Source organism: Botrytis fragariae, assembly GCF_013461495.1.
Source record: "Botrytis fragariae strain BVB16 chromosome Unknown tig00000006, whole genome shotgun sequence".
Taxonomy (NCBI): domain Eukaryota; kingdom Fungi; phylum Ascomycota; class Leotiomycetes; order Helotiales; family Sclerotiniaceae; genus Botrytis; species Botrytis fragariae.
In genome coordinates this window covers 1,097,614-1,111,592 of record NW_023500988.1, presented here as the reverse complement: position 1 = coordinate 1,111,592, position 13,979 = coordinate 1,097,614, and the positions used below count along the sequence as shown (strand labels likewise).

At 42.9% G+C, this 13,979-nt stretch overlaps 5 protein-coding genes across 5 annotated transcripts; 3 read left to right on the top strand and 2 right to left on the bottom strand.

Moving 5' to 3' along the window:
- Positions 1 to 6: 6 nt before the first annotated feature.
- Bfra_001515 (putative 1-aminocyclopropane-1-carboxylate synthase protein) lies at positions 7 to 1,658 on the bottom strand (the record flags this gene model as incomplete). The annotated part of the gene is made up of 4 exons (XM_037331944.1): positions 7 to 198; positions 346 to 1,082; positions 1,200 to 1,404; positions 1,458 to 1,658. 4 exons carry the CDS (start codon positions 1,656 to 1,658, stop codon positions 7 to 9), a joined length of 1,335 nt encoding a protein of 444 aa, XP_037196098.1.
- Positions 1,659 to 3,191: 1,533 nt separating this feature from the next.
- Positions 3,192 to 4,517, top strand: Bfra_001514 (putative inositol 5-phosphatase protein; the record flags this gene model as incomplete). Its single annotated transcript, XM_037331943.1, has 1 exon — positions 3,192 to 4,517. One exon carries the CDS (start codon positions 3,192 to 3,194, stop codon positions 4,515 to 4,517), a length of 1,326 nt encoding a protein of 441 aa, XP_037196097.1.
- A 2,688-nt stretch (positions 4,518 to 7,205) lies between these two features.
- Bfra_001513 (putative mfs siderophore iron protein) lies at positions 7,206 to 9,227 on the top strand (the record flags this gene model as incomplete). The annotated part of the gene is made up of 4 exons (XM_037331942.1): positions 7,206 to 7,504; positions 7,566 to 7,836; positions 7,895 to 8,237; positions 8,296 to 9,227. The coding sequence occupies 4 exons, from the start codon at positions 7,206 to 7,208 to the stop codon at positions 9,225 to 9,227; spliced, it is 1,845 nt and encodes a 614-aa protein (XP_037196096.1).
- A 1,040-nt stretch (positions 9,228 to 10,267) lies between these two features.
- On the top strand, positions 10,268 to 11,372 carry Bfra_001512 (putative siderophore biosynthesis lipase protein; the record flags this gene model as incomplete). The annotated part of the gene is made up of 2 exons (XM_037331941.1): positions 10,268 to 10,321; positions 10,374 to 11,372. The coding sequence occupies 2 exons, from the start codon at positions 10,268 to 10,270 to the stop codon at positions 11,370 to 11,372; spliced, it is 1,053 nt and encodes a 350-aa protein (XP_037196095.1).
- A 1,003-nt stretch (positions 11,373 to 12,375) lies between these two features.
- Bfra_001511 (uncharacterized protein) lies at positions 12,376 to 13,530 on the bottom strand (the record flags this gene model as incomplete). Its single annotated transcript, XM_037331940.1, has 1 exon — positions 12,376 to 13,530. One exon carries the CDS (start codon positions 13,528 to 13,530, stop codon positions 12,376 to 12,378), a length of 1,155 nt encoding a protein of 384 aa, XP_037196094.1.
- Between the last annotated feature and the right edge of the window lie 449 nt (positions 13,531 to 13,979).

The following is a 13,979-nucleotide window of genomic DNA, read 5'->3' as shown; positions in this document are numbered from 1 at the left end:
AGACGTTCAAGCGACTGGAGTTGGCCTCAAGACTTTCTTCATCCTGTCAAGTGCCTCCACCATAACTTCCCGCTTCACAGCAAATGTCAATCTTGCCCATCCAAATTCGCCGTAAGAGCCTAAATACCCCCCTCCTGGCGACATCAAAACTCCTTCGTCCCTCAACTTTACCAAGACTGCCATCTCGTCTTGTGAGTTCTGTGAAATCATGTGTGTTAGTTAATTTATCTGATGAAAGTCATTCAAGGAAATAGAACTTTGTTCCCTTGAAGGAAGGTGTGGAGAAGGCTTGCTTCTGTACGGGACTCCTTGTGAGAAGGGAGAATGAGATAGTCAATCATTTACCTTTGCATCTGCTGCTATTCTAACAAAGATCATAATTCCTACTTTTACAGGAACGTAATCTATGTTCCAATCTTTCAAAGTAGATGTCAATAAGTCATATGAATCTCTTAATCCTTCCTTATTAGCTTCTACAAGAGCCGGAAGTTGCGGTGACGTAAGAATCGCGGTCATACACAAGCTGCTTGGCGTTGAAACTTGCCAGACATTCGAATATGATATTCCATAAAGTAAAGGCTTATTCGCTTGTGATACGATACATCCCTGATCACTATAAGCCAGTTGTCTCAATCTCATTATTACATGAAGGGTAGAAAGTATTTGACTCACCACTCTCATACCAGCACAACCGAAATCTTTACTTGGACTCCACATAACATGGACTCTACTCCGATCGATTCCCTTTCCTTCCTCTACCAAGCTTAAAGCAGAGGTAAAGGGCTTCTCGGGACCTGTATTAAATGCTGAGAGAGCACCAATTTCGTCGGATATGTAATGAATTTGTTTTTCATGACAGAAGTCCATCAGTTTGCGAAGAGTCTCTGGGGCATAAATGTTATCTCCAGGGTTGTGAGGGTTACACATTAAAAGAGCTTTGATACGGGACTGAGTGGGACATGCGTTGTAGGTGGTGATTAGACGATCGACAGAGTCCGAATCCACGATGTTGCGGAAGTTTGGTGAAGGTATGGTGAGAATGGTGGCGGGTGCATGGAGACTGGTGAAAATATCGAAAGTTCCTGTAATGAAGAGTTATAAGATCAGTAGGGCGATTTCTCGAGAGTTAAATGTACGAGACGGTCAATGACTCAAATTGAGAAAGTAGATTTATAGTCATTTGGAACGCGGGCACTAACGGGCAACTGGAGCAAACGCCAATACAATGTCTCCCTCATCACAAATAGAGTACATCAGTGAATCAAGAACACTTGCGCAACCACTACCCGTCGAGATGTGATCTTCTTCTACCTTTAATGAAGGGTTGAAATATGTATTGAAGAATGAAGCGAATCCTTTTCGCATTGCTGCTTCGCCGCCAAGACCTGTAGGGTAGAGGAAACTCTGACACATATTAGCATGAGTGTTGATAAAAGCGTCTGTAGAAAATTCCATACATCTTCGCTCAGACTTTCATTCAAAGCATCTTTACATATGCTCAGCAGTTGAGGTCTTAGTAAACGATTCTCGGCTTGCTCTAGACGTATTATATCTGGCGGTGCAACATATGATAAAAATCCCAGTGGCGCCAATTTGGGAAGCTTGTTGGCCATGTGAGTGGAGAGACCATGCTCTAGATACTCTGAGGTTGAACTCATGACGTGTTAATAATCTATTGAATGGAAAAGATTCCGGCCATTAAGAGGAGAAAAGATGAGCAGTTCTGCGCACACTTGCGATGCCTTTATAGATAGATATCAATTCCCAACTGTTGGTTAAGTTATCTTTATCAAAGAATAGTTAGTATACATGCTCGTACATATGATCCAATCTTTAATCGTAAGCCGACGTCTTACTTGCATGTACCCCTGCCAAAACATCCCACTATACATGTAGATAAACTAAAAGCTTGTCAAGCTTATGCTGCTTTCGTCTACGTACTTTATATTACTCGTAATGGAAGATGCATTTTAAGTTCTCGATCTTAAGATGAATGTGGATCATACATGAATGGCTCTCCTTGCTCTCAATGGAAAATACTTTCTCCATGCGGCTTTACTCCTCACCCTTCCCGTTCAACCTCCTCTGCAAAATCTGCAACCAATTATCCATCAAGAGAGATCGTTGGCACTGCTTTCGATCAAGATAACTTCTTAAAGCACGCTATAGTGCTCATTGTTTGATAGTCAAGAGCTCTGTGGTCGGGATTCCTCTGGCAAACCCAATTCGAGTACGAAATTGGAAAGTTAGCAAAGGTTCAAAGACTAAGGATGATCACGACCATGAGTAATTTATCTTCACGAACAATGCATTACGACTCGGAAAATAAGATCAACACATTATTGCAAGACGGACTGCCGTCTTGTTGAACCGTGGCCCAAACTATTGAAGACCTTGTGCCTATAGTCCGAGTCAACCAACGAGCTTGATACTGCGGTGTGTTCAGACTCTCAACTATGAACGAAGGGAACTTAATACTCCCTATTTACAATACAATTTCCATCTTCATAATGACACACTTGAGAACTTTGATTCTTGCTAGGAGAGTTCTTGACTTCAAGATCACGTTCCAAAGTGCAGATGTCTCAGACCTATCATTGGGCCCTACCCGTTCGATCTTAATCAACATCGAGGTGTGGAATTACCAGAGGACTGGAAGATCTCAGAGGACTGGAAGATCTCAGAGGACAAGTCTTATATGTAGTATACAACGGGATTTTTCTTGATTTCGAGATGTCTTCAATTTGCTCCTTTGCGTTGCAATTCGGCAAATTGACAAGTGGTTTGCGTTTGAGGAGATGCGGGGTTGATAAGCTCAATCTCATTCCTCATATATATTCGTGAAATTACCACTTATTAATCTCTCTCCAAATTTCCATCTACATTTATTCCTCAAAAACATGGTACCTACCTAAGGGAAACGCTCAATTGTTGAAGATATAATATGATTTATTGAGGTAACTTATGACTTTGGCCTGTGACTTTTCTTGTTGAATGCGGGAATGCGCCAGAACATGTGGCCTGGTGACGTCGGTAACCTTAACTTAAGGCCAAGATTCTTGATTCACGTTGTTGCATTCTTGACCCTGAGATCCATCAACATCAACATCAACATCAAAGCAAAGCAAAGCACGAACTCACTATTTGAATGGTCATGATTTGATTCATACCTGAACTCTACATAAACAGATATGGCAAGTCCTTCAGAGATGAAGGCATTAAGTTTGTATTTTTTGACCTTCAATTGTGGTCTCACTCTTATCGATACTGATGCGTTTGCCTCTCAACTCTTTAATGGCCTCTCATCTCCTAACTTACCAGACCTACTCGTTCTCTCCTTACAAGAAATTGCGCCAATACCATATTCTCTCATAGGTGGATCCTTTCTGGTACCATACTTCAATCGATTCCACGATGCGGTCGGAAAAGCTTCAAAGAAATTATCAAACGATGGGTCGGCATATACTTCGATAGCAGCACGGAATGTTGGCTTGACGGGTATTATGATATTTGCAAGGGATCCAACACTTATACAAGATCTAGAAGCTGGTGAAATTGGAGTAGGAGCTTGGTCAATGGGAAATAAAGGAGCAGTTGGAATAAGATTCACATACGGAAGTGGAAATACCTCAACAGAGTTGACATTCGTCGCGGCACATCTTGCTGCTATGGAAGAAGAACTGCAAAGACGAAACCAAGACTGGAAAGATATTGTCCGCGGATTGGTATTTTCTTCGACAACCTCAAATTATTCCACAACTTTACCTCGAGGTGATGAAGATAGACCGTTGTTATCCATTTCACCGCAAGATGGTTCGATCTTCAAAGCAACATCCCATCTATTTTTTGGCGGCGACTTAAATTATCGAACCTCCTTACTTTCCCCAGCGCCAAATGATCACATCGACACGTTCCCACAACCGGAAGATTCTACTTCCTCTTCCAATCATTATTCAACCCTATTCAAAAACGATCAACTCAACCAAGAAAGATTGGCTGGTCGAACTTGTCATGGGCTTATCGAAGCTCCAATATCATTCCCACCTACATATAAATACAAGTCCGAAGGACCTTTCATGACATCCGATGATGAATTGAACAAATGGCCTTGGGCAAAGCATAGATGGCCAAGTTGGTGTGATAGGATCCTTTATCTTGATATGCCATCTTGGGTACAGAAGAGCAATCCAGAAGCCAAAATTGTTCCAAACAAATATTCCGCATTACCTCTTCTCCCAACTTCGGACCATAGAGCTGTAGCTTTAGATGTAACGATTCCTTTGTTACCTATTCCCGAACCTGAAGAGGAGGAGGGTGTGAATGATCCTCGGGTCAAAATGCCATTTGATATCGATATTGACTGGAAGAAGAAGAGGGAAAGAGCTAGAACGCTGGAATTGGTTGTGGGGTATACAATGTACTTTACAGGTACAAGGGAGGGAGCTGCTCTGTTCGTTGCAATGGTTGTTGGTGGAGTGGGGGCTATATTTGTTTTCAAGTCGTTGTTTAGTGCTTGAAGATCAACCTACATTGGGATATAATTTCTGAGGCGGTGGCATTCTCGGGCATATCAAAGACAACAAGGCTTCGGTCGTCTACAATGATGGTAAGTAATCATGAATATTTATAAGATTAAACCACTCGAAATCTCCCTCGCAAAATTCAGTTTCACACATTCCTTCTCAATCTCATCTGCAGATACCGCGTCTAATTTGCCAATCGGATTCTTGAGAGGCACTGCAAGCAAATTTCAAAAAACTTGCTACGAAAGCATGAGCTCCAATGAGATTGCTCCAGTGAGCCATTTTGATCCGTTTTCGATGCCACAAGCAACAGGCCGGAAATGAAGTAGTCGTAATCCCTCAATCCCCTCTTTCTCATCTCCTCTAGATTCAACAATCTTCATTCTATGTATCTTGACACCCCATTAACAAAATGACAAACGGCAGCTAATTCTAATTCCAAACACTGTTTCGACCATATATATATTCCGTGGGTTAGAGTCTGATGTTGCTTAGGAGCAACGCAGAGATTCGGATCGAGTGGCATCTCTCATGTTAAGGCGTAAGTCTAACCTATACTCTCAGGGGCCTAGGTGTCACGACTCATATGACTCGCACGTAGCTTTCATCGTCCGCTGTCACATATTGGACAAGGAAGACATAATACAATATACTGTGTTATTCCATTCTCATGTAGCTGTCAATCGTTGCCATTCGATTGGCTTCTCATTGGAAGCTAAGTATCGCTTTTGAGTCAAAGACGTTTCGGCCACAGATGATATTAATAACATTCTCATCTCGCATCTTTATATATCACTAGACGAGCACTTCCACTATATCAAAAGAACTAATCAATGTGCTACGTGGGGTATGACTGATCCCAAATTTACTATTTTTACGTATCTTGCTAGCGTCAAATCACCGAAAGCACCGAAAGTAACTAATGATTCGACACTGGCACTATGAACCCTGGTCGATGACTTGCTATTAGATCAATTCAACACTGCACTTAGAAGCCATCTTGCGCGTCAACTTGGTTTGACATCACACTGCATAGGACTATTGACGTTAATGCCAGATATTGTTCAGACAAGTAAGGGTCTTTGCTACCGAAAATGACTACCAACGAAGCGAAAAACCCACACAGGCTTCTCCACGGGCGCTGCGTGCAAGAGTGGTGCCCGTCATCGCTTGAAGCGCATTGCCCACAATGGTCAAATACCCGATCCCGGATATTTTGTCCGGTGCTGGCTTTAGTTTTTGGAACGAGAGTCACGAGATGGAAAATAAATTCGTCTACGCGGACGCTAGATTGGGCCAACGCCATCTAGTGGGGGGTTAATCCCCGAATGCGAAAGCGGCCAGTCCTCTTCTCGTTGTTGAAATCTTATCTGATTGATCTGATGATCATGTTAGAGATAATAGTTGATACCCAATAAAGCATTGCCCTCTTTTCAATTCTCAATGGTACCTTGTTATCTGATCAATCTGATTATGTACATAGGTGAGCTCGAGGCGTAATGACTTACTCAGTCCTGACAGTACTCCACCCGCACTCGCTTGTCTTCTCTCCAAAATAGTCAAGTGTGATACATCCCATGTGAACGATCCGTTCCACGAAAATTTTGCACTCCACATAGCTTCCGAATTTCCGCTTTTAGGATTTTGATGATGACAATGTGGTGCCAGTCATACTATACACGATGGCTTACGATATTATAGTAACCACCTCATATGTATATCAGATGAGTGAGAACTTTATCTCCTTGGTCATGAATCATGATAAAGATGTAGATCAGATTAGATAAATATCAAAAAGCTTAAACTTTTGGTTTGGTCAATCTGATTAGATTATCATAATGTTCGCTACTCTTTAGTACCACGGTAGCGAAATCGAGACCGGCTTCGATATCAAACATACATTCCGATTTCACCCATGGAAGTGGTGGTGGCGAGCGGTAATGTAACGCCATTCATATAATTGCTGCCTACTTGAGGAAAAGCCGGTCTAAGTTTTAATAAGTAGGTGAGTCGGGAAATTTACTTCCTACCATTCATCCCTGGTTATCGATGAAAATTTTGATCAGATTAGATAAAAGCTAGCTCGATTCTCCCCACTTGATCCCACTCGACCCCACTTAGCCACCTTTAACCAGCTAATCAACTCTCTCCGGTAATAGCTAACATAGTCGACCCATTCAAATTTATGCCCACCTTGTTCATGGACCCATCGACATTCGGCAATATGTCCACTCTTAGAAGAAAGGTGTGTTTGAAAACGTTTTCTGATTGATTGATGTGCGTGAATACGCAGCTCCAAGCTCATTCAAGCGGCTTCACACCTGCCTGCCTACCTAAGCTTATGAGTATCATTTCATGAATCTTCCTATTACTCGCGTCCTAATCCACGCCGAATCTCGTTGACAATCACTAACTTGTGGGACTTTATGGGATGTTTCTTGGCTGTCCCAAGCACACGGCAGCATGCGAAATTTTCAAACCTTGTCCTAGCTGCAGCTATAGATGAATGGGCACATGTGGATGTGAATAGCCGTGTCAACAGGTGAGCCGAGATTTTAAGTATTAGTAGTGGCCGCCTCCCACGATACACCCATTGCTCTGTACTACCTATACCATTTCAATTCTTTGTGGACGTCCTTCCATCGATTTTTGAAATACTCGCGGAATCGACAAACCGCAATCATGGGGGCATTATCAAAATTCAGACCTGGATTTCGTCGAAAGGCTACCGAGGATATAATCAATGAAAGTTCAGAAGTAGCTATGGCTGATATGCCATCTTCAAACGAAAAAAATCCTGCGAAGCCCGCAGTCACTGGTGTCGACGATACTATCTCTCCAAGCAGCGCCAATGCCGTACCAATCTCAGAGCAAGCCGAAAAAGATGTTCTACCAACCGAAACTGCGCAACGTGGTGTTCAAGAAGTCGAAGCGGTGGCTTTAACATGGACCAAACCAATGCTCATCGCCGTTTTCTTAAAGTATGTGAACGCACTTGTTATTCCCATGCCCATGTATGGAAGCTAAACTATTCAATGACAGCATGTGGTTACTTTACTTTGTTAATGCCATGCAATCTTCAATTTGTTACAATCTTATTCCGTTCGCCACGAGTGCTTTCGAATCGCATTCTTTGATTACCGTTATTAATATCGTTGCGAACGCTATGACAGCTGCCATCTACATTCCACTTGCAAAGATGTTGGATCTTTGGGGTCGTGCTGAAGGATTCCTGCTCATGGTATTATTTTCTACCATTGGATTGATCATGATGGCGGCTTGCAATGGTATCGCTACCTTCTGTGCTGCACAGGTATAATTTCACTATACCATATTTTTTTACCTTCAGTACACTAATACTTGTTATCTAGGTCTTTTACTCCATTGGATTCGGTGGTTTGATCTACAGTATTGATGTCATTACTGCTGATGTTTCGAAATTAAAGAATCGAGGTCTTGCATACGCCTTCACTTCTTCACCATACATCATTACAGCATTTGCTGGACCAAAGGTCTCTGATGATTACTACTATAATATCAGCTGGAGATGGGGATTTGGTACCTTTGCTATCATCTTGCCATTTGTAGCAGCACCATTATACTTTATCTTGAAGACAAATCTCAAAAAGGCAAAGAACACAGGTGTTTTGATTAGAGAGAGCAGTGGCCGAACACTTACAGAAAACATCTGGCATTACTTTGTGGAGTTTGATGGTAAGTCATGCTTTTCCAAAGTAGATATACATTTTGCATTTTTCTGACCATTGACTAGCTTTTGGTGTTGTTCTCTTTGCTGGAGGTTTCACCGTGTTTTTGCTGCCATTTACACTTGCTGACACTGCACCAAATGGTTGGCAAACGGGTTATATCATTGCAATGATTGTTGTTGGATTTGCGGTCCTTGTTATCTTTGCGCTTTACGAAACCTACTTTGCTAGGACGCCTTTCTTGGACATTAACCTTTTAGCAAACCGAACTGTTATTGGCGCTTGTCTGCTTGATTTGACTTATCAAATCTCTTACTACTGCTGGAACAGTTACTTCACATCTTTCCTACAAGTTGTCAACAACTTGACCATAGCAGAGGCTGGTTATGTGAGCGACACTTTTGATGTTGTTTCTGGTATCCTCCTTCTCGGAGTCGGTGTGTTGATTCGCAAGACCGGATACTTCAAGTGGCTTTTGTATATTGCGGTTCCTCTTTACGTCTTCGCTCAAGGTCTCATGATTTACTTCCGTCAACCCAACCAAAGCATCGGTTACATCGTCATGTGTCAAATTTTCATCTCTATTGGTGGAAGTGTTTTCATCATCGTCGAACAACTCGCTGTTCTCGCCGCTTCTGACCATCAACACGTCGCTGCCATTCTCGCGTTGCTTTATGTTGTTGGAAATATCGGTGGTGCCATTGGAAACGCCATTTGTGGTGCTATCTGGACCAACACATTCCCACAAGCTTTGGAGAGATATCTTCCTGAATCGGCTATGGCAGATTTTGATAACATTTATGGTGATCTCTCCACTCAACTCACTTATCCATTGGGAAGCGAAACCAGAATCGCTATTCAACAAGCTTATGGATATGCACAAGAGAGAATGCTTATTGCAGGAACTGTTATTATCGCCTTGGCATTTGCCTGGGTTATGATGATTAAGAATATCAATGTCGCCCAAAAGACACAAGTCAAGGGTACAGTATTCTAAAGTATGGAAAATAGTTTGGATTTTTACAGACGTATATTATCAATGCCATGTGGTAATTCACTAGATTTACCGCTTTTCTCTTGACCCTTGGCAGGTCTTCGTAATTAACATGTCATAATATCAAAAGTTTTTGGATACCCTGCAAATTATGCCACCTTATCGTTCCTGGTGATCCTTGTTCGTGCAGGCCGACATTGATTTGATATTGTATTCAGGCGGGAAAAATCATACATGCATCATATCCAACACATGCCGACCCATAATTGTAAACGGTTTTGCTTCTCTTCCGAATTCAAGAAAATGTGATATTCTGGTTAGATAGTCTTCCTTCTTTTGATAGTTTTTGTTGACGCCTCAAACTACCATTCTCATCAACCCGGAATGTCACTGGCAGTTATCCATTACGTCTCATAGCGGGGGCCCAATACACCAACCCACATCAACCCTGGTAATCACGAATATTGATCAGATTTTAACTTCTCCATCAGTGCATAGAGCAAGCGAAGTCTGTCTAGCGTCATCTGATTAGATTAAATCACATGTAATCAATCTTATCTGATCCGCTTAAATAAGCATTTTCCCTCAATCCTTGATTTTTTGAGGGTTTTTTGCTAGGAAGACCTATCTGCTAAATACTATCTGCGCGATCGAAGTGATTTTATCTGTATTCCTGGTGTTTCCTCGTAGTATACGAAATAATATTCGATCTCGGAATATTGTTTGAGCGTGCTGTGCTGTGCTGTTGGTGCTTTAAAATCAATGACTAGAGCACCCGATCCGCCAGTATTGCACAATCGAAATCCTTGTTGCGGTGAACACGGACGTTTCGAGTCGTGTCTGTGAAAATTGCATCCCACTTTTTGTTTCGAGAACTCAATCACATTACTTGGCTAGTAAGACATATCTACATCAACGTGGTCGCCGATCTTGATTTACTGCCACCGAATATTTACGATTGAGTATTTTTTTCGAAGCTCATTCTATTCTTCCTAAACTTACACACAATCCTCTTCAATAATCTCACCTAAATATCTCTCGAAATGGCTTCCAAATTCTGGCCTAAAGGTGGTCTTCCAGGTATTCTACATCATTATGTGAGCATTATTGTCTGTAAATGAAGGACAATCCAATTAACAACCCCCATAGACCGAAACCCTCACCACATTCGAATACACATCCGGCACCATCGCCAAACCCCATAGTCTTCTCTTCATCGGAGGCTTAGGAGATGGTCTCGCAACCACCTCTTTCATGGCCGATATAGCCAAAGCTCTCCAACCCACCCCCTGGTCCCTCTTCACCCTCAATCTCTCATCATCATACGCCCAATGGGGAACTTCTCACCTCGACCGTGATTCCGACGAAATAGCTGAATGTCTCCGCTACATTCAAGCCTACAAGCAGTCTAAATTCCCCCACAGCAAAACCATTCTCATGGGTCATTCAACCGGCTCCCAAGTCGTGCTTCATTATCTACACAAACCCAATCCCCACACTACCACTCCCAAATTTGATCCCCATCTCAAACACGTGAAGCGTCCCGTTCTCGACGGTGCAATCATGCAAGCACCGATTTCCGATCGCGAGGCCATTCAATCGGTCCTCCAAGATGGGCTTGGCAAACGTCCCGCCAGCGAATGTCAAGCAGCATTTCGACAAATCCAAGAAATTGCAAAAGATGCCGCGAAACGTGATCAATCGATTGATATTCTTCTCCCCATGGCACTGACCTCGCAAATCGGCTACGGCACTACACCGATCAGCTGTCGACGATTTATGAGTCTGGCTAGTCCTAAGAGTCCGCAACAACCGGAGGAAGATGATTTGTTCAGCTCGGATCTGAGTGATGAGCAATTATCGAAAACGTTTGGAATGATTAAAGAGAGAGGGTTATTGCGAGATCAATTGGTTATCTTTTACTCGGGGGCTGATCAGGCGGTGCCGGACTGGGTGGATAAGGAGGGATTGTTGAAGAGGTGGAAGAATGCGGCGGATCATGGAGGAAAAGAGAAGGTCTGGGATGATGAATTCACGGCGATTATTCCGGGAGCCAGTCATGCGTTGAGTAATGATGATCAGGCGCCTGCGAGAGCATTTTTGTGTAAAAGATTGATGGGTTATGTTCAAAGGATAGAGCAGAAGTGAGGGGTTGGGGAGATCGATGGATGTGAATTAATGCGATGCATGTTTGTTGAATGCTATGGTTTGTTCATGTAAAATACAGCTATATGGATGATTTTCCGTCTCTGCATGTCCTTTGGGATTTTGAGGTTGTATTTTGAATATTGTGACTGATATGATGTGTATAAGAAAATGTTTTGCTTTCAGGGTAACGAAGGAAAGGCGAATGTCGATGCCAAGTGAAATTGATGAATTAAGATTCTGAAAAGGTTGATAGGATTCAGCACTCTTGGAGCAAAGACGATGTCCTACCAGAGCAGTGTCACAAATGAGAGGAGTGAGTATCGGCTGAGAGATTTCAATATTCCGAGGGTAGAAATGAGGATGGACTTGTCGATTTCCCATCGATTTTCCAAATGCTGAGAATAGATACGACAGGGGAAGAATGCAAATGCTTGGTAATATTATATGACCATTCTTAAACCTCATCCATTTGAATAATCTCGTTCTCGTCTCGAGTTGTGTGTAAAACATTGCTTGTTATCCCGTCTCATATTTGTGCTGGTATCATTCGATAAAGAAATGGCTCTCCATCCTTCATATCGAGATCAAGGCTATCTTCCTGCAAAATGGAGCAAATAAACTCATTGAATTACTAAGCTTTTTCTCACAGGGGCATTCTATATCTCAAAATCAAGCTATCAAGATGAACATCTCAACCGTATGTCCTCCAAAGATCGGGGAATTCACATTATAAATTCCCTTTTTATTGAAATCGCTATGTAATCAATGGAACACATGTGTGCAGGGCAAGGTAAATAAAACAAATTTAATTGTGCAGTCATGGATATCTACGTATCTAATAAAACTCGCAAAGCTCCCTCCGTGTATTGGAAATGCCTTGAAGCAATAATGAAAATCCTTTGTTTAACCTCTGAAACCCTAGAGAACATTCCCAATGACTAAAATCCAACGCAATCATTGCGCAAGTACTCTCAAGCTAGCCTTTGATACCTCCGAGATCTACTTATTCCTTATCGTTTGTATCATGCTCGTCACTTTTCTCCAATTGCCCCAATCGACCCTGCTTCTGGCTCCGGCGAACCGTATCAGCACGAGGAACTGAAGCTGCAAGACGGAATCCTGGAGCATTATCCCCAGTATACCGTTGATAACTATGAGCATCAGAACCAACGTGCTGAAAACTACGACGACTATCCGGATGTCCAAATCTCCTGGTAGGAGTTCCATGTAAAGTATGCATCTCTTGACGATGAAACATGGTCATGGTCACCGCGGCATCCAACTCCGTATTCGGGCGCGGAACAGAGGTCCTACGGTTATATCCGGAATAATCTTGTTCGACGAAAAGACTATTTTCGTCGTCTTCGGGAGTGGGATCGCGGATCATGATGGGTTGGCGTCGTTGGAGAGCTTTTGATGGGGTTGTAGAAGTGGGTCTCATGAGAGTCTCTGGGTCACGGGTCTGAAGGGGAGTTTGAGCTTCGGGACGTCTGGAATGGCGTTGGGGGTGATGTGCTGCCGGACGTTCAGTGTGGGCTTGACGGTATGTATCAGGAGCTCTGTATGGGTGAAAATGGTGATTTGCTGATGAGCCGGAGTTTATTGGAGGGTCAGGAAGTCGTCTCTGACCCATGCTTGGACCTTCAAATCGTGCTGAGCGACTTGTAGGAGCGGGGTAGCCCTTCATAAAAGAATGGTTCGAAGTGTAACATGACGATTCTGAGCTATTTCGGCGGGAAACAACTTCTTTTTGCTGCTCTGTAGGGCCTATTGTGCGTTGACTGGACTGTTCTGCAACTACTAGTAGAGGTGAAGTTGCACCAACCCTCTGCTTAGTTTTCTTGACTCGAGATGCTCTCGGTTGTCGACCAGCACCATGCCGAGCAGCTTTCGCACTTGCCGCAAGTATCCTAGCGCGATCCTCGCCCCAATCTTTCTTGACAGTCTGGTACCAGTGCTCATACAACATATTTCCAGTATATTGTCTACGAGCTAATTTTCTTTCATCCATATCATGCTGCATCATGTCTGCGAGTTCTACCCATGACATACCTTTGTTGGGGTTGTAAGCGCCATCTTTACCGTTGAAGCGGGACTTGGTCATGACTTCGTGGACGAAATATTCCTGTTCCTGTGGACTCCAAAATTTACCGCCCATCTTGGAGTAATGCTGAGCTGGATAGGGGTAGATGCTGTGGAATGTGAGGATGATAGCCGAGGTTTATTGTGGAGTTGTGTCGTGTTGATAGAATGTTAAGAGGAGTGAGAGTAGCGGGAAGGTTCAAAGAAGCTCGACTTATGTCAAAACATCCTATTCAAGGTAATAAAAGGTTGAATTATGAATCAGAGGTAGTTCCAGCGTCGTTTTAGTTGTTTACCTAGGAGCAAGCGTGGGGGCGTGATCACAGTATTGAGTAATTTTTTACTTCAGAGGCTATCTTAACTTTTCGACCTTGAGGAGATAAAGAGGGCTTTGATAGAGATAGCAGCGTGTTTTTGAGAGGTCAATAGAAGAAACTTGGCCTTTCAAGTCCGAAAAGGAAAAGATCTGGGAAGTTTCGTTGAGATTGACGAGCGGATGATCGAAAGACAGCACTATCTCCTAGC